We start from the raw sequence: 20,680 nt of genomic DNA on the forward strand, positions 1-20,680 counted from the left end.
AAGCGTACTCCTGAAATGTATGGACCTTTTAGGATTAAAACTAGATGGCGCTGTTTCGCAGCCTGGAAGTGACCAAAATCATATTTTCCCCATATATTGTTGCGTGTTTTCGTCAATAAACACTAAAAAAAATTTTTAGACATCATCAGTGTAGTTATGAATCATGATAATATTTATTATTTAATAGGTGGCGAAAAAAAATCGAGAGATTGTAAATCCTATATAAATAATACATACTTGATTGTAATGATAGGCGATATCACGGTTTTAAAGGTAAGCATTTTGACGTGATAACGTCTAATAACTCGTTACTACGGGCTGCATGCACGAAAAAGATGACGTCATTGTCCCGTTCCTCAAGGCCACCAAGCAAGAGCAAGTTTAGTGGTTTGTGTATGGACCATTTTAGGACTTAGAAAATTTTTGTTAAAAATTTGCATTTATTATTTTTGAGTGTTTTTAATTTAAAAACATGAAAGATTGCATTAAAATAAGCATCTGTTATAGAATGAAGTTGTTTGAAAAACCTACTTATTTAGGAGTTAGAGCAGTACCTACGAAGTTGCGAATTTTCCCATAGTATTTACTAAGGCGCCAGAGACTTAAAAAAATTACGATGATTTTTTTTACTAATATAACCTATGTTAATATTGATAAATCATATAGAACACGTTTAAATAAGGATGTTTTGTTATATAAACTTTTTCTTTTCCATTAATATTTACTGAGATATTAGGGTTCTAAGATTAGTAAATGGCACTAGCACTTTAATAAAATTAACGCGTGTCTCGCAAACGGTCTAGGATACAAAATGACGACTTTTATATAGGTTAGGTTCGTTAGGTATCTTCAAAAGGTCGAAGGCTCCTATTCTGTGCAGTTTCTGTAATAAGCGGGGCTCCGCCGTCGATATTGCTTTCTGTCTCTGGCGCCTTAGTAATGCTACGGGAAAATTTTGCAACTTTGCACCACTCAAACTCCTAAATTAGTAGGTTTTAAAAAAAACTTTAATTTATAAAAGATGCTTATTTTAATGCATTCTTTCAAATAAGAACAAAAAAACAAGTGAAAAAAGTCCCAGAATCGGGCCCCTTTTGCTATACTCTGACCGCCCCTGTCTATACTACTGTAATGTTTGACGTTATCACGTTAAACTACCGTCCGTAAAGCGACTTTACAGACAACCAATTTTCTTACTATAACGCCATCTGACGGCGAGTAGCTGAACTAGATACGTAAGTTACAACAATTACAACGATGACCACGTTTGAGTAGTTTATGAATGGCACATGAATGGCTTTAGCAACTGTCAAGGGGATACATAGATGGCGCTATAAAGGCTTGGCCATCATGAAACGACTCTCATTCGGGACAGAAAAGTCCCATTTGGAAAGGGTACTTAATTAATACCTTACCCATTCGGAAATTACATCTTAAGCTAGGAACATACATACTACGCGGACGTCCGTCGTAAAACGACCGCGACCGCGACCGATCAGTGTGCACGGAACAAAACATCCAGCGAGCCAGATTTCGATCGGACGTCCGTGCGCTCAAGGCCACGTCCGCGTCCGTCGACCGATAGTTTGCACGGTTAAGCTAGGAACATACTACGCGGACGTCCGTCGTAAAACGACCGCGACCGCGACCTATCAGTGTGCACGGAACAAAACATCCAGAGAGCCAGATTTCGATCGGACGTCCGTGCGCTCAAGGCCACGTCCGCGTCCGTCGACCGATAGTTTGCACGGTTATGTGTATTTCCATTGTCCAGATTCCCGTCCGCGGTCGATTTACGACGGACGTCCGCGTAGTATGTTCCTAGCTTTATGTGTATTTCCATTGTCCAGATTCCCGTCCGCGGTCGATTTACGACGGACGTCCGCGTAGTGTGTTCCTAGCTTTATTCATGAGGGAGCAAATTGACCCTTTTCTGTTCAAGGACACATTTATGTACATTTATTATTTGTTTTTACATTTTTTTTAATAAGATATGTGAGTGTGCACGGGAAAACGTCCATTTTGTCGATTGCTGTAAAGCCGCTTTGTTGGTTTATTCATATAAAGATACAAGTAAATATCGCCTTAATGGTAACCGACGAAGTGAGACGTTTTACTAAACACACTCACATATTATATTACAATAAAGTTCCTCACAATTAGGTGTTGTTTTACTTGTGTGTGTTTTACAAGCAGGCAAAGTTGTTGTTTAAGTGCGTTTTCACATTATCCGATCCGATATCGGATGTAGGACCGATATCCCATATATTACAGGCGCCATCTTGGATTTTTTTATTGAAATCCTTCCGACAACCGATATCGGATCGGATAATGTGAAAACGGCCTAACAGGACGTGCCAAAATTGATACCCAAGCAAGCGAAAGATTCCAACATTGAACCGCGAGCGTAGCGAATACTATACTAGCACTGCACCATTGTTGTGCTATGCTAACACACGACCGGACCGTGCCAACATGCTTCCATACATGAGACCGAGAAAAGTATATCCATAGTACCTATAAATCTTATTATCGCTCTCACTTATGGAAGAACATTGGCGCGGCCGGTTCTTCTTCTTTCTCCTAGACCGTTAGTCCCATTTACTTGGGGTCGGCCCTCCTCGTCCGCAATCTCCAATGAGCACGATTTTGTGCGGCGTTTGTGTCAATTTGAGCTTCTTTAAGGTCTCTTTCGACCGTCGTCAGCGAGGTGGTGGGTGGTCTGCCATTTCCACGTGGTCGGTTTATAGGCAGGTTCAAAGTCAACCTCACTTGGTTGATTGGCGCAAATTTGGGCAAGATTTGGGCAAATTGGCGCGGCCGGTTGTGTCGTCTGTTAGCGCTTTTACAGCAGAACACATAAAACATTTAGAATTAACAAAAAATAAAACCGTCTTCAAAAAAAGCGTGTTACAAAACATGGAGAAACTAAAAAGCCAAAAATAATAAACCTTCGAATTCAGATTTCTTATCGGATTGCAATAATCTGAACATCCAAATTATAAACAAATCAATTATTTTTGTAGTCGGTTCCAGACCTGTTCGTCGCCTTGCTATTTCCTGTTTGCCCCTAGCTGGCCCCGACTCCAAAAATAATTGATTTGTTTATAATTTGGATGTTCAGATTATTGCAATCCGATAAGAAATCTGAATTCGAAGGTTTATTATTTTTGGCTTTTTAACCGACTTCAAAAAAGGAGGAGGTTCTCAATTCGACTGAATGTTTTTTTTTTTTTTGTATGTATGTTCCTCGATATCTCCGAGAATTGTGGACCGATTTTCAAATTTTTTTTTTTTGTTCGAACGGGTATAACCCCGAGATGGTCCCATTGGCACCAAGTCAGGGTCTGATGATGGGATCCTGGAGAAATCGAGGGAACTCTTCAAATGTTATAGGCACATGTAATGTTTTTAGTGTATTTTTCAAAGGTAAACCAGTATTTACGCCTGATGGTAATAATTATATGTGGCTGAGCTGATGATGGAAGGTCAACTCCTCAATGGTTAGGAGTTAAAGGATAATTCTTTCACTAGTGTACATGTATTCGGACTGATACGTATAATATCAATAGGAACCACTAAAAATCAACAAATAAATAAACTTTTTAACAAAAAAATTGGTTGTCTGTAAAGTCGGTTTACGGACGGTAGTTTAACGTGATAACGTCAAACATTACAGTAGTATAGACAGGGGCGGTCAGAGTATAGCAAAAGGGGCCCGATTCTGGGACTTTTTTCACGTTTTTTTATTTATTTATTTATTAAAAATACACAAAAGTTAACAGTATTTCACCAAAGCACTTATGTGGTAATATAATTATATACATGTTAAATTGACATAAATAAAAGCAAACACACTTAAAAGTTAAACTATGGTTATTACATTAATCACCTAAGGAGTGTAGAGTCTATGAACCTTAAGAGTTTTCTGTAAAACACACCAACACTATCAGCAAATATGTCAATATCGTCTGTCTCCAACATGATGCGGTTAAGAGCAGCTCGGGCTCGAGCGGTGCGCCGGCCGCCGCGAACAGGCGCCGCCGCCGCCGCGCCGGCACCGCGCCCGGCATGCCAACCACCACATTCGCTCTTGGCGATTGCAGCCCCATTCTCTCAAGCACGGATGCGTCATCTACTCTATGGTGAAACAGTTGGCGGTAATGCATAATATGCAGCAGTTTCCGTCTGGTTTCTAGAGTTAGAAGACCAACCATTCCTGTTACGAATAGAGATGGATACATATATGGGTAATATCCGTACAGTCGTTTGTAAATGTGCCTACAGAACTTCCTCTGCACTCTTTCTAGTGATTTGCCAATAACTTTTGGGAATACTGGTGTGAGTAGATAGATAAAAAACCTTTAACACAATTATCAGAAGTGAATACTTACAATCTTTCCTCAAAGCTCTTCGCTCCATCCATTTACCGCAATGATGGCAATGTTTGCCAAAGCAGACCAGATTTGGCTATGAAAAAACATACGTATATATATTATAATCCTTAAAAAATATATGTTTTACTATAATAGAAAGTAATATTGCAAATACTTACAATTTTTGGCATTGTATGACCATTTCAATTTTCAAATAAAACCTTAGACCTATATATAAGGACCCGACATGTTGTTCTATGCCATAGATTTATATATATTAAGCTAGATTGAGTTGTTAAGCCAAAAACTTTTACTAGTCTGACAAGAACGCCTTTCTGCACCGGTGATAAAGTTCAATTTAGTATGGCAAAAAAGTGTGAGCTCAGTCCCTATTGTACCATGTTTAGCGGCCCAAATGTCATTGTCAGTGAGTTCCAAAGACAGGGGACAGCGGAATCACATTTTTTGCCATACTAAATTGAACCTTATCCCTTTAACTCGCAGTGTCAAGTATACTTAACACGAGATTCAAAAAATTATTGCAACATAATTTTCACTTTATTTCAGTACTTTTATGAATAAAATAATAGTGTAAACCCTAACGTATCTTCGACAACTGAAATCATTGCCCAGGCGCATATATTTCGAAAGTTATTGTCAGGATCACGAAGTGACAGCAATCAGCCTTGGGACACTAGAAAATTATAAATTTCTAAAAAATATTTATAACAAAGATATTTATTTACACACCATTACAATGTGTTCTTAGGTATATTTTCTTTATGTTATTATATATTTCTAATAATATAGACGCCCAATGAACACTAGACAGAGCTACAAATATGCGTGTTAAGTATGCTTAGCTTTGCGAGATTCTTAGAAATGTACTTATTGGTACGCATGTTAAGTATACTTAGCATTGCGCCGCTATGAACAAAGTACATTATTGTTAGGCTGTTAAGTAATTTTAACATTGCGAAGATAAAGTTACCATGAGTGAAGACGTATCATATATACATTTTTATGTTTGTTTCGATATAATCTATATATTTGTAATGTGTTTTATATATTGACACTGTGCGTGGGTGTTTTTTGAATGATGCATGTGTTTTTGTCTAGTTTTTGACCTTATAGCAAAATAAAATGGAGAATTGAAGAACTTCTGGAGTTCGAGCCTCTAGAGTAACACCCCCTTATCTGGCAGCAATAATGAAGAAGAGCATATAAATCAATCTGACATTTCAATTGCGAGATCAGACAAGATACCATACCATAATTATGTTCTTAAAGGACTAAATTTAGTTCAGATGATGAAGTCAAGCACCTTGTCTTCTCTTTTTCTCAGGTGAAAAAACGACTTTAACCCTGTAATTTGAGAACTACCCTAATAAATCTCATTGCCAGTGTTTAAATGATCAACTTTTCTATCACTACGAACACTTTCTGCCGACAAAGATCGAGAACATAAACACTCAAAGCGATTTTACTGACACTCTTTTTCAATGACAGAATACGAGGCAGACATCAATGTTTCCCGAAAAACAAAACAAAGAAATGAGGCTTTTAAAGTTTTTTGTATTTGTACGTGCTGGCGTATCTGAAATTTTCAATGTTTCACTGAATGGTTGCTGTATCGGAAACAAGCCGCTGCTACGGAAAATACCATGCCCCTAAAGAAATTTAGATTACAACTAGCAGTCATAATCATCCTTGACCTATCGTGGTTTATGGCATCAACTAATCTCAATGATTGGTATAAGCATTAACTTTTAGAAAACCAGACTAGACTTTATTGGGATTAATTCGGTTTCCTTAAAAATTTTTTTGTTCAGCGTAAAGCGACCAGCTAATATCAAATGATTATGTCTCCGCGACTTCCAGATTCAAATAAATTCGCACGTTCTTACCGCTAGGCTTTACCGATATTACAACTAGCAATTAAGCTGATAAAACACAGGGCAAAGCCTAACCAATTGCATTTGTCAGAAAGGCAAACGGTAGTTCCTAGACTTTCAAGAAAGACACATTCAGGAAACCGGACTAATCCCAACTAGCCCTAGTTTACCGTCTGGAGTGGAAGCACAGGCATTCGCTTTCATGAAACTAGTGTCTACGCCAAAACCTGTGATTGGTTGCAAAAAACGGACTCCAGGCTTTCAAGAGCCGTGGCCAAATGCTGGAATAATGCAAAAAATACACGAGTTTTATGATTTATAGTTCAGTAGGTACGATGGTACATGACGTGACCCTTGCTGGTGTATATCTTTTACGGTACATGTAATGTAGGTATTGCAAAGTTGGGAAAACAAACATTTAGGGTTCAAATTGCAAATTAAGATTATGCCTCGTATCAAACCAAGGTAAGTTGACAGCTCTTTTGATGGCACAAACTCCACAAGTGTCATTTATACGTCAAACTTCAATGAAATTATGACGGTTACTTCACCCTTGAACATGTGGATCTATCAAAACTACTGCCAACTTAGCTTAGTCTGACTCTGGAAGTGAATATAAATTGTATTTCGACGTTTAAAGTTACTCCATAAATACTTTTAACATAAAAACTCATTTTTTTTTAAAATTAGTTATCTCTCTAATCCGTTCGCAATGTCAAGAATACTGAACATTGGTTATGAAAAGTTATTTGCTGAAAGTTGGGCAATGTCAAGTATACTTAGCATATGTTTTCCAAAACATAACACACAAAATATTTTTTTTATTATTTTTCTGTGGTTCATATTACCCCTAAGAACTCATTTATGTGCTTGAAACCAGAAAAAAATAGAAAAAAATTTTTGAGCGTTAAAGGGTTATTACTGAGACAAAAAGGTGACCGTTTTCGCTATTCTGAACTATCGAAAACGGTCCACATGAGAGGGCATTGTTTGGGCTGGTGTCCCTCTCGCACGTGTGGCCAGTGTTAATGAGCCATAATAGTAGTATTTTTTTATATATATATATTACCTGACTTTATAACTTCTTATATTATTTTAGTGTTATATTCAAACTAGGGTTTCGATACATTTCAAAGAATTGGAAAATAATTACAATGTAAATTTAAAAGTGGAAAATGTCTGCCTTGGGTGAGACTTGAACTCACGGCCTCTGGATCGATACTCCAGCGCTCTGCCAACTGAGCCACCAAGACTTCAACCAAGCTAGCGAAATTTTCCACTACTAAGGTCAATGGGACCCGTAGCGACATCTACCGTAAGAGTGTTAAACTTCTTAAACGGCAACCGGAGTTCCAAGTCATATTGGAAATTCACCAGTTACGATGCGCTAACCATGCTAAATTTTTAACTTCTGATTAGCAGAAACGTCTGCAATCGATGCCACTAGGCTTAGAATAAATTTAAAAGTGGAAAATGTCTGCCTTGGGTGAGACTCACGGCCTCTGGATCGATACTCCAGCGCTCTGCCAACTGAGCCACCAAGACTTCAACCAAGCCAGCGAAATTTTCCACTACTAAGGTCAATGGGACCCGTAGCGACATCTACCGTAAGAGTGTTAAACTTCTTAAACGGCAACCGGAGTTCCAAGTCATATTGGAAATTCACCAGTTACGATGCGCTAACCATGCTAAATTTTTAACTTCTGATTAGCAGAAACGTCTGCAATCGATGCCACTAGGCTTAGAATAAATTTAAAAGTGGAAAATGTCTGCCTTGGGTGAGACTTGTGTTAAGTGTTAAACTTCTTACGGTACGGGAAGTTTAACACTCTTACGGTAGATGTCGCTACGGGTCCCATTGACCTTAGTAGTGGAAAATTTCGCTGGCTTGGTTGAAGTCTTGGTGGCTCAGTTGGCAGAGCGCTGGAGTATCGATCCAGAGGCCGTGAGTTCAAGTCTCACCCAAGGCAGACATTTTCCACTTTTAAATTTATTCTAAGCCTAGTGGCATCGATTGCAGACGTTTCTGCTAATCAGAAGTTAAAAATTTAGCATGGTTAGCGCATCGTAACTGGTGAATTTCCAATATGACTTGGAACTCCGGTTGCCGTTTAAGAAGTTTAACACTCTTACGGTAGATGTCGCTACGGGTCCCATTGACCTTAGTAGTGGAAAATTTCGCTGGCTTGGTTGAAGTCTTGGTGGCTCAGTTGGCAGAGCGCTGGAGTATCGATCCAGAGGCCGTGAGTCTCACCCAAGGCAGACATTTTCCACTTTTAAATTTATTCTAAGCCTAGTGGCATCGATTGCAGACGTTTCTGCTAATCAGAAGTTAAAAATTACAATGTAATTATTTTGATGCCAATAAATCAAAGATTTGTATAATTAAAAACGACGTTCACTGAATAATGTTTACATTGTCAGTAAGTGCGAGAGGGACACCAGCCCAAACAATGACCTCTCATGTGGACACACTTTTTGACCTAACTACACAATCTAGTTTAATAATTCTAAATCTATGATGAGTTCAGACGGGATATGTTCTGTAAAAAGTCGTATAAATTAAAATAATTAATTTTGTAAAGCTGAGTTTAGACATGCAAGTTATTGCTGCAAGTTTTGAGACAGAAGTATATGCTAGAAAGAGATGCAGATATTTGCCACTCACTCTTACCTATAGTTGCGTCTCAAAACTTGCAGCAATAACTTGCTGGTCTAAACTCAGCTTAACGAGAACAACACACGGGCGCGCCATCTGTCCCAGCTGTGGTGCTTTACTCAGGCCACACGCTATAACCATACCGAGCGCATCGATCAGCCGCTTAGTTCCAACGCGCGCCAATAGATGGCGCTAAAGCTATATTGCGAAACGGGACAATGACGTCATCTTTTTCGTGCATGCTGCCCGTAGTAACGAGTTATTAGACGTTATCACGTCAAAAATAAAACCGCCTTCAAAAATAAGCGCGTTACAAAACACGGAGAAACTAAAAAGCAAAAAATAATAAACCTTTGAATTCAGATTTCTTGTCGTATTGCAATAATCTAAACATCCAAATTATAAACAAATCAATTATTTTTGGAGTCGGTGCCAGCCTGCGTATGGTTGGGTGGGGCAAACAGGCAATAGCAAGGCGACGAACAGGTCTGGTACCGACTGCAAAAATAATTGATTTGTTTATAATTTGGATGTTTAGATTATTGCAATACGACAAGAAATCTGAATTCAAAGGTTTATTATTTTTTGCTTTTTAGTTTCTCCGTGTTTTGTAACGCGCTTATTTTTGAAGGCGGTTTTATTTTTTGTTAAAAAGTTTTTAGTTTCTTCATGTTTCGTAACACGCTTTTTTTGAAGACGGTTTTATTTTTTGTTAAAAAGTTAATTTATTTGTTGATTTTTAGTGGTTCCTAGTGATATTATATGTATCAGTCCGAATATATGTACAGTAGTGAAAGAATTATCCTTTAACTCCTAACCGTTGAGGAGTTGACCTTCCATCATCAGCTCAGCCACATAAAATTATTACCATCAGACGTAAATACTGGTGTACCTTTGAAAAATACACTAAGAACATTACATGTGCCTATAACATTTGAAGAGTTCCCTCGTGTAAGCATCACAATGAATAACATTCTGTATATATAGCCTTATACTGATCGTAGCTCATCTGTGCATGGGCTTAACGAATGTCAACAGTAAACGTCAGATTTGGCGGCACTTCACTTTTTAGGTTATAAGAGTTTTTGTACGGATTGTAACTACTGATAGTAGATGATTAATGATTTGATTAATGTTATATTCCTGATTATTATTTGACACTGTAATTGAAGCAATCAATGTAATAAAGCAAATGTAGCTGGAAGCAGTGGTTTAAATGATAAACCCCCATACCGGAGCTCGAGGGCCACGGACATGCCCTCACATGAAACTGGAAGCAATAGATTAAATGATGGAACCCTGTGACTGAGCTCTTGAGCCTTGGCTTGGCTCACATCTCAGAAGTTGGATAAAGGATCTAATGTCCACAAGGTGCGTAAACGTCACTTGGCCTTCTAAAAGTTGGTTTGATAATAGAAACTACAGAAAATATGTGTATAAATGATACAAGATTTCATTAACTTGTTCGATAAGAGGAGCAAAAGACAGATCGTTTTGTTTACTTAAAACCAAAAGGTTTTTGTTTGGCATAACTTTGTTTTCAGTTGATCAAATTATTAACCATTTCTTTTGTATTGTTTGTTTTTGGGCTGTGAGATGAGAAGCTGCCATACACAAAGGAACAACTCAAGGAATCAAACAGTTGATGTATGATGAGAGGTAACTTAAGGGTTGAAGCATTAGCTCTTTGGTGAAACTAACTATGTCATCAGCACAAGCCTTGAACATGTTGATAAGGATATGAAATGCTAGATGGTAAGAATGGCATTGGACAGAATACACAGTATTCTGGTGCAGTGCAGGTACTCAGAGAAAACTGATTAACACATGTAAGTTGAATGTATATTTATTCTTTTGGATGGTTTACTGAAAAGTACTGAAAAGTTTTTTTTTTTAGTTCAGACACATTGGTTATATAGTACCTATATATATGTATGATGAAATATAACAAAGATAATGATATAGATTAACAATCCAAAGTTTTAGCTATTATGAAAAATGAGAAAAGAGCTTCAAGCAGTAGCATGCTAAATTAAATTGTTAGCAGGCTATGTCGGGTTTCAATATAAAGAGATTTTTACCAAGCGGCACACAGGTCATAGAATATATAAACTGTGGTTCATAAATCAGAATACATAGCTCAATAGATAGTTCATGTACATAATTATATATAAAATATATGTATCAGTTATTTGAGGTATAAGGTACAAAGAAATTAGTTTTGATTCCGTAGCGCAATATTTATTTATAAATATTTTGAGATCTAGGCAAATGAATACTACAATGTACATAGTTGATGTTGAATGCTTTATTTAATAATTTAAGGAGAGTAGGCAAGTAAAAAGTGAATAAATAAAATCACAGATGATAAGAATTCCAAATGTGTAGCGGTACTGGTAGTGACATATTAAAACTGGTAGAGTGAATCAGATCTCTATTCCAGACTATTACCTATTGTGTAGTAAGCTAATCAAAGGTCCGCTTATACTATCAAGCCTGAATTTTGTGAAAGTATGAGTAATATTTATGCAATATAAAGATATAATGGGTTTTCCTGAATTGATTACTCCTCAATTATGGATATTATTAATTACTTCAAATTCTTCATTGATTCACTAATGATTTTTGTGACCGACTGATATGGATAACTGGCATGATTAATCACGGGGTTACATACAAAGGTAGTTAAGTAATGTTACTAATGATATAAACAGTACATGAGTGTAAAAGAGACACACAACCATTTCATGGTGTCACTATCTTTTAACACTAAATTTCTAAAAGGTTACTCCAAAAACAAAGGTTACAATTTTAAAGCATCATCATTTTCATCCAGGACAATTGGCCTCTGATTCCATTTCGAATTTTGGTACTGTACAATGTACATCACGAAAGTATGCCTTTGAATATTACCATGTGATATTTATCTATGTTGATGATCAAATATGTATGTAAGTATAAAAGGTTTAGTGATAACCCGGTTCTTTTTTTAGTTTTTGTTTTAAGGGATTGAGTATGCACATTACTTTTCCCCACTACCAACATGTTAGAGAGTCAGTAATTCTATGGAATTATTCTAGAAAAGAACACAAATAATTTATAGTATGGTAGATTCAGGTTAATAGACAGAGTAATTATTGATGTATTTTAAGTAAACACAACTACCAGGTCGTAACTTTTAGGTAACTATATTTAAAATTGCAAGTGCCTAGTAAAGGTAAAAATTACAAGCCAGTTCAAGGTATACAGTGCTTAGTAAAGGTAAAAGCAGGTGACCTGTAGGTACCTACTTATTAAAATTTAAAAAAATATCAAGTTATATAAGTAATTTAAATTAAATATCAAAAAAACCATGCTTGTTTGCAGAACTTTTTTTTATTCAATTATCATTGAAAATGGACTTTAAAAAAAAAGTAACAATGGTAAATAGAAGTATCTACTTCAAATTGTTTAGGTACTACCAAGTTTTGGTATTAATACATTTATTTGTTCGGATTCCTGTTGTATTGATACATCATTGGCCACAGCATCTTAGCAGATGATTGTTGCAGTGATTTTATTGTGTGGTGTCGATATGCCGTACATTGTCTTTGGTGGCTTAGTACCTAGTCCAATGATACAAAAAAAGGTAAAATCTAGAGTTTCCAGAGTGACTTAAATGTACTTATGTGGTTAACGGTAAATGACATTTTAATATAAAGAAACCTTGCGAAATAAGCCAGAAAGGGAGGAATTTGGAGTTGGTTTAATTTTTCATAAAGCATCATGAAATCAACTTTTGATCATAATATTTGGTGTAATTAATTATTGTATGATGGAGACTCAGTGATGACCAGAAATAAGTAGGTAAATTTAATCGTATTAAGGTAACCAACGAATACAAAATTGAAGGTTACATTTTATTTAGAAGAGTGCTGTTTACATCCAAATAGAGCTCGACGGCTGTACCAATGTAACAAAAAGAAGAAATGAATAAGATATAAGTAACTGAACTTATTCTAAATAATATGGCTGGTATGCAAATAGCGTTTTCGGCTCCGGCCAAAGACTTCAGAGGTTCATTTTGATTTTGTCTGAATAATGTTGTTTGTTGCGCCCTCGTGAGTCGCTGCAGAGCCAGAGGTTGAAGAGATGTTTCTGAAATTTCCGATTCCAATAAGTAGTTGATTATTGCCATTATGAATCTGCGGGTTAATAAACAATTAACGTTATAAAACTGCAAGAGAGAGAGAATGTAATACGTAGGAAAGTTCATTGAATATTTGTATAGGTACCTAAGAAGTTTTGTTTCATTAAAGGTTACTAATAGCTACAAGATTTCAATAGCTACCCAAAATATTCCCAGGGATGTTGCATTTAATTAATATTTACTGATAAACTTACATAACGCCATGTTTGTATTTCAAAATGGGGTAGGCAGAGCACGTGAAACTGCAATTACGAAGCCAATTTGGCAATTAAGGCGTTAAAAGTAACGGAAATTGTGAATATAATACTTAATTTTCTAAATATATTCAAGGTTGATAAATGAAATTAGTATGAATGTCATTGTATTAAATTAATGATATGAATCTTTGATTAAAATACTGAGAGTATCTACTGAGACTGATGTCCATGACGTCTGATTACTGATTCAATTTCAATACTGATAATTTTAGGTTTTAAGGTACTATACTCAATAAGTAGCAGGTCTCTTGAGGGTGATTTTTCTATGCTTTTCTATGTTGACTGAAAGTTTGTTTCGATGTATATAACAGGGTTAATAACCAGATAAAATCGATGATGGATTATAATGATGGTAATAATCTTATACCTAGACGAATTATAATGATGATGATCGACTGTGTCTGATCGAATTTTTAATGTCTGTGGCTAGAACGAGAATTAGGTACTGACAATAGTATAATGTGTTTCTATTTGTTTTATGTTCCAACGCTGGTAATATGGCTGATCGGATGAAATTGATTATTTGGAAGAGCCTCGCTGCAAGAGCACACTGATGTAAAGAAGGTTAAATCTGATAGATGGTGGAGCCACTGCCAGCGGACCGAGTGCTAAGCTGCTGGTGATCAGGGTCGCAGAGTCGCCGTACTGCAGTGCCGTGTACTTACACGATAAGGAAGCGAATCTCTCTATATGTGTATTGATTGAGAGTGTCGAGATTCAATGTTATAAGATTAATAGCTGGCACGACTATACTAGTCTTTATATACATATTGTAAAATCTTAATTGAGTGCCGAGTTATGGCAGTGTGTAGTCTAGACCAGGCCATGATAGTAGGTAAAACAAACAAAGCTATGTATAGATTGTAACTTATGTCGATTCGAAGATTCTTGTAATGTAAGCTTGTTGCGTGAATCAAATTTTAAACAAAATATTGATAGGTAAATTTATGTTGGAAAACTGCTCAGAACAGGCCTTAAAGGCAGACTGTCTGGGGCAGGCCCTGATTGTTGATGATGATATTATTTACCATAACAAACATATAAGATTGAAAAGGTTAATACCTTTTGATTGATTGATTATGATGAATGAAGGAGCAGACTGTCTGGAACAGGTCCTGACTGGGTTGGGCCTAACATTCTAGAGCAGGCCGTGAAGGCAGACTGTCTAGAACAGGCTATGATACCAGTTTGGCATTCTAGAGCAGGCCGTTATGGCAGACTGTCTAGACCACACCAGTCTAGAGCAGGCCATACCAAATTATAAAATTATATTGATTGATTAGGTTGAATGAAGGAGCAGACTGTCTGGAACAGGTTTGGGTAGTAGCCTGACATTCTAGAGCAGGCCGTGAAGGCAGACTGTCTAGAACAGGCTATAATACCATCTTGACATTCTAGAGCAGGCCGATATGGCAGACTGTCTAGGCCACACCAGTCTAGAGCAGGCCATAATTTAATTGATTGATTGGCAGACCGCCTTGATTAGTCAAGAACGGGCCATAACAAATTATATTTTGTTGATGAAAAGAGCAGGCCTTAAAGGCAGACTGCGGATGTTTATGGTATAATATCTCTTATTAATATGTTCAGAACAGGCCTTTAGGTTGACTGTTAATGATATATACTTTGTTAATATAATTAGAACAGGCTTGTAAGCAGACTGATTATTAGTGATATAATATACTTTATTAATATGATAAGAGCAGGCCTAGTCTAGCAGGCAGACTGTGATGTTAATTAGAAAATATACTTTTGCTAATATGTTATACTTTGGAACCGGCCTTGAAGGCAGACTGAGATAGTTAATGATATAATATAAAAACCTCGATAATATGATTAGAATTGACTTTGTAAGCTGAATGTGACTATTAATGATATATTATACTTAGTCAATACTTAAATAACAAGCCTAGTGGGCAGAGATTGATAATGATGTTTTATATACTTTGATAAAATGGATAATCATACTGGTTATAAAACAGGTATTGTAAACAGACTGAAATAGTTAATGATAATACTTTGTTCATATGATTAGAACATTTGTGGAAAAACTGAGTGTTAATCACTTTATATTATGTACAAAATTCAAACTGCCTATGGCATTGTTAATGATACATAATTCGTTAATATGTTTAGAACTGACCTTTGAAAGCGGACTGAGATTATTATTTATATATATACTTTGTTAATGTGATAAGAACAGTTCCTGAAAGCTGTGAAAGACCGAGGGTTGCGATTGATCAAGACACGCATTGAATATAATGATCTAATTTGCCAGAATGTTGAGTAGGCCTTGAAGACAGGCTGCAGTTGTTAATGGTCGTTTATACCTACTTGTATTAATTGCTTGGAGCAGTCTATGATTGTAAATTAGTTGCTAGATTGGAAAACTTCAACGAAATGCAAGCTGTTACAGCTACTTGATGTAGGTAATGCAAGTGTTTATAATATGTTGAATATTACAAAAAAAAGTTATGCATAGGTTTAGAGCAGGCATTAGGACAGGCTGTATTGATGTTGATTTTTACTTACTCATAAACTGTCTAGAAGAGCATGATTTAAGTTCCTTAATATATTAATGAAAGATAGGTAACTGCAGATTAAAAGTGATCTTGATTTGTGATTTTATGAGATTAAAAGGCTGATGATTTTATATGTGTTAAACTGATAGCTCTTGTATATTTAATAACTGTAATAAGGTTACGAAAGAATTTAAGATTTTGTATATGTGTTATACTGATTATTTAATAAGGTTTAGGAGAAGGATACTGTAGTAATGAATGTCTGTGGATTGATACTGTAGTAATGAATGTAGACATTAAGCGTAGATAGGTACCCGTACGTTTGTTACCATTGTTATTGAGGTGAATATGTTTAGTGAGAGGGCTCACTTTATAATAAGGACGGCCGAAGCTGTAAGCATCACAATGAATAACATTCTGTATATATAGCCTTATACTGATCGTAGCTCATCTGTGCATGGGCTTAACGAATGTCAACAGTAAACGTCAGATTTGGCGGCACTTCACTTTTTAGGTTATAAGAGTTTTTGTACGGATTGTAACTACTGATAGTAGATGATTAATGATTTGATTAATGTTATATTCCTGATTATTATTTGACACTGTAATTGAAGCAATCAATGTAATAAAGCAAATGTAGCTGGAAGCAGTGGTTTAAATGATAAACCCCCATACCGGAGCTCGAGGGCCACGGACATGCCCTCACATGAAACTGGAAGCAATAGATTAAATGATGGAACCCTGTGACTGAGCTCTTGAGCCTTGGCTTGGCTCACACTCGATTTCTCCAAGATCCCATCATCAGACCCCGACTTGGTGCCAATGGAACCATCTCGGGGTTATACCCGTTCGGTCAAAAAAAAAATTTTGAAAATCGGTCCACGATTCTCGGAGATATCGAGTAACATACATACAAAAAAAAAAATAAAAAAAATAATTAAAAAAAAAACATTCAGTCGAATTGAGAACCTCCTCCTTTTTTGAAGTCGGTTAAAAAAATACATGCAAATATTTTAACGAAAGAAAAAACTCGTGAGCTTTGAACTTTAAAAAATGTGCAGTTCATCCTAAAAATCGATATTCTCTTTGACGTACGACCATTTGAAAATTGGCGCGTATGACGTAAGCAGAGACGCATGACGTCACATACTGGGCATCAAACGTCTTGCTCCTTCTAACGTATGAAAAATGAATGGGTGTGAAAGAGATCACTGTAGCGCGTAAATGTTGTGAATCGAGTTATTTTTTTCGTAATTGAGTGACGTTCAAGTACAACCCATTGAAATGATAACAAACAAGCTGATAAGGGTTTAGTGTTCAATAAAGTTAACGACGTTGATGCTGCGGAGAAGTGTTTCTGATGTGAAAATGTCAAAAAGTAGTGATAATGTGGCATACAGTAAAGTTTGTACAATAAATTAATGTGTTTATTAATGAAATGTGTTGTTACGCACTTGAGCTTCCCTCGGCGGGTGACGTGAGCGGCAGTGCTGCCGCGGTGGTAGAAGTGCTGAACTAAACGACAGTAGCTAAAGAATCGCTCGGTACGTCGCGACACCGAGCGATTTTCTTAATTTTCCACGAAAATGGCCAACAATTTTGAACCAATGGCCAAATCAAAGCATTTCCCGATAGATCAACTAGTCCGAGTCGGTAATTACAATCTAGAAAAGACAATAGGAACGGGGAATTTCGCGGTGGTCAAACTAGCTACACATGTAATAACGAAATGTAAGGTGCGTATCGTCTCCGAGTGCTCTTTTAGTGTTTAAATTAGTGTTATTACGCTGTTTCAGCTGCTGTTGCTACATATTTGTGCGATGTGAAGTTTAGTGTAAAGTGTCGTGAGCTCGGTTTTTTCCATCAAGAAAACTTCGCCAGGTTTGACAATCGGAACAGGTTTCCATCCAAAACACTGTCTTTTATACATCGGACCGTGGTTTTTGTTGCTAAAAAAAACTACGCAACTCGTTTTGCTAGGTCCTTGTTTACTTTTTTATTTTGCTCCGCAGCATCTTTTTGACATGGTTGTTAAATGAAATAGTGCCATTTCTAATCTGTAAAAGTGTATCTTCAAAAAAAGTGTGGGAAATTCACTCAGTTTTTTCTTATTTGACCTCGCAAACGATCTCAATTATTGTCAATTGACTACTTCAATGTCCTAAGTCAATTATTGTACTGAGTATGCGAGTATTGTGTACCACTTTTACATTTATCTATGGTTGATAAAGAAAAAATCAGAATAACAAAACTCCTTGTTATTTTTTTTCTCAAAAGATTGTTGTTGGTATGTCAAAGAACATAACCTGCAAATGATCATTGCTGAGATTTAATTTACTTGAATGTTTTCCTTATTAATTAACACTATGTGTATATTGTGCCACGAAGTAGATAATAGTGAGACTGGAGAATTTAGTTATTAATTGGTTTAAAATTTGTCTGTTGTGTTTATTGAAAGTGTAGGTGATTTTGGTATTACAAAATATTTTACAGTATCAAAAGTTTATCTTTATATATTGTGAGCCCATAAATGCAATATCAAACAATGTGTACAGTACTGCATTATATAATATTGTGCAGTAAAGGAAGTTTGTCCATTATATTGCCACTTTTGTGAGTTGTAGTCTGTATCAGCCTTTATGTAAGTATTGTTAAACATACAAGTAGGAGCACTTCCCCATACTTGTCAAACAGGCGGGGGTCTATCAAAGCTCTGCAAGTTATCATGGTTGCCACATCTCGGTGTGCTTGTCAGCTAAGTGTCCGAGTGTGCTGTCTACGTCAATTATCCATGTCTGCAAGTCGCAGAACTAGTTCTGGGATTATCTGTGCAAAATCTGCTGTAGTTTTTTACATTTTTTACAAGCTTTTATTCGACTTGCCTTGTTAGTATGTTAGTTTGGGTCAAAACGTAGAAGATAAATAAAATTTGACCCACTTCCCGGTTTCCGATTGAGCTCAAATTTTGCACACATGTAAATCATGTAACAATGCAATATTATGGTATCATGGAGCTGGGTGGTCACAGGCACTCTTTTAGGAAATGTCGTATCCCCATAGAAGGGGTTTTTAAAAACGCCTCGGAGAGCAGTAAATGACTGTTGGAAGAGAGGTACAGTCGGCAATAAAAGCTTGTGCCAAAAATGACATTTTTGCAAAAAAACTTATTTTCTTTACTGTTCTATATGTGAAATATCAATAAAATAAACATTATAGGGCATTGTTGCACAGTCTTAGTACCATGCTAAGCTCAAGAAGGCTTGTGTTGTGGGTAGTCAGACAATGATATACACAATATATTAATACTTATATATATTACATAGAAAACATCCAGAACAAACATAATATGTGCATACATATGTGTAACATCAGGAACAAATATAATATGTGCTCATCACACTGTTTAAACGATATGTATCATAGTGGCATTTTTGACTGACTGTACTTTATAATCATTATGGTAAGATATTTAAAAATCCATACTATATTCTGTACAGTCACCTCATAGCACTCTTTTAAAGTCCCAAGGATTAATTACAGATGAAATTTGGAAAAATATTAGGGAATTTTGTGTTCATAAGCATGTGTGTGGGTGTTGTGGGTATACCTATACTTTGTTTCTTTTAAGATTAGAATTATCTGTCAAACGGGTAAACAAAGAAGCAGTGGTCGCAGACCTTCCTTCTTCGATTTCGGCCGATACCACTGATTTCTTGGAACTTATGTACATAGTTCAGTCATTATACGTTATAAGTTCCAAGAAATCAGTGGTATCGGCCGAAATCGAAGAAGGAAGGTCTACGACCACTGCTTCTTTGTTTACCCGTTTGACAGATAATTCTAATCTTAAAAGAAACGAAGTATACATAAACCTCTTTTATGTTTTTATTATAACTATTATTTATGTTTAACAAGCCACTGCCTGTTTCACAACAACACCAAAAACTTGTTGTGTGAAAAATTTCGACAACAACTCACTCAAATCTAGCAAGTTGATGGGAATCAAGGTCTATATAAATATAAAATAAATAAAATAAAATAGCCTTTATTTCAGACGTTTTGTTACATTTCATTTTGTTGTTGACATTCATAATATATTATATTTCCTAGTTTTTGTCTGTATGCCTTTTGTAGGCAAAGGCCTCCCCTAACTCCTTCCATTTGTCTCAAGGTCTATATAAACTAACCACAAAATTAAAATTTTGAAAAACCCCCGTCCGCGACATAGTAGACCGATTTTCATGAAACATGGCTAAGAACACTCAAGACTAACTCAGCTTTCAGACAAAAAAAACTAAATCTAAATCGGTTCATCCGTTCGGGAGCTATGATGCCACAGACAGGCACACACACACACAGACTGACAGACAGACACGTCAAGCTTATAACACCCCATCGTTTTTGCATCGGGGGTTAGAAACTAATGAATTACAACTGGTAAGAAGAAATGAAACTCCTCCCGCCTTATATACGGAAGTAGATACCATACACCAAAGAAAAAGTGATCAAGTCCACTGGTGGAGAGTTGGGCTGAATGAAAGCACCGTGCGGTCGACAGCCCGCCTGTTTCCGGGCAGGCGTCCCTATCACTACACCACTTCTACTGTTGGTGAAGCCGGGAATCAAACTCAGGTCTCCGGCTATAGTGGCTAACATGCTTACCTCCACACCATTTTGACTGCCTTTCCTTCTCATCATGCTCAAGCATCAAAAAATCTCTATACCAAATTTCATCTAAAGTGGTTCAGCGGTACAGCGGTCCCATGTGGTGACGGGTTAAAA

The 20,680-nt window shown here is 36.5% G+C and overlaps 1 protein-coding gene and 1 long non-coding RNA gene across 2 annotated transcripts in view; both read left to right on the forward strand.

Annotated features, from left to right (window-relative positions):
• Window positions 1-9,945: 9,945 nt before the first annotated feature.
• Window positions 9,946-16,544, forward strand: LOC125240313. The gene is made up of 2 exons (XR_007178602.1): window positions 9,946-10,759; window positions 13,907-16,544. It is a non-coding gene; the product is annotated as an uncharacterized LOC125240313 (long non-coding RNA).
• A 704-nt stretch (window positions 16,545-17,248) lies between these two features.
• Window positions 17,249-20,680, forward strand: part of LOC125240230 — a 63,256-nt gene continuing 59,824 nt past the window's right edge. The window contains 1 exon segment of the mRNA XM_048148056.1: window positions 17,249-17,634. Coding sequence (XP_048004013.1) covers window positions 17,485-17,634 — 150 coding nt within the window. The 5' untranslated portion in view covers window positions 17,249-17,484.

Source organism: Leguminivora glycinivorella, chromosome 27 (assembly GCF_023078275.1).
Source record: "Leguminivora glycinivorella isolate SPB_JAAS2020 chromosome 27, LegGlyc_1.1, whole genome shotgun sequence".
In the NCBI taxonomy this organism is placed as follows: Eukaryota; Metazoa; Arthropoda; class Insecta; order Lepidoptera; family Tortricidae; genus Leguminivora; species Leguminivora glycinivorella.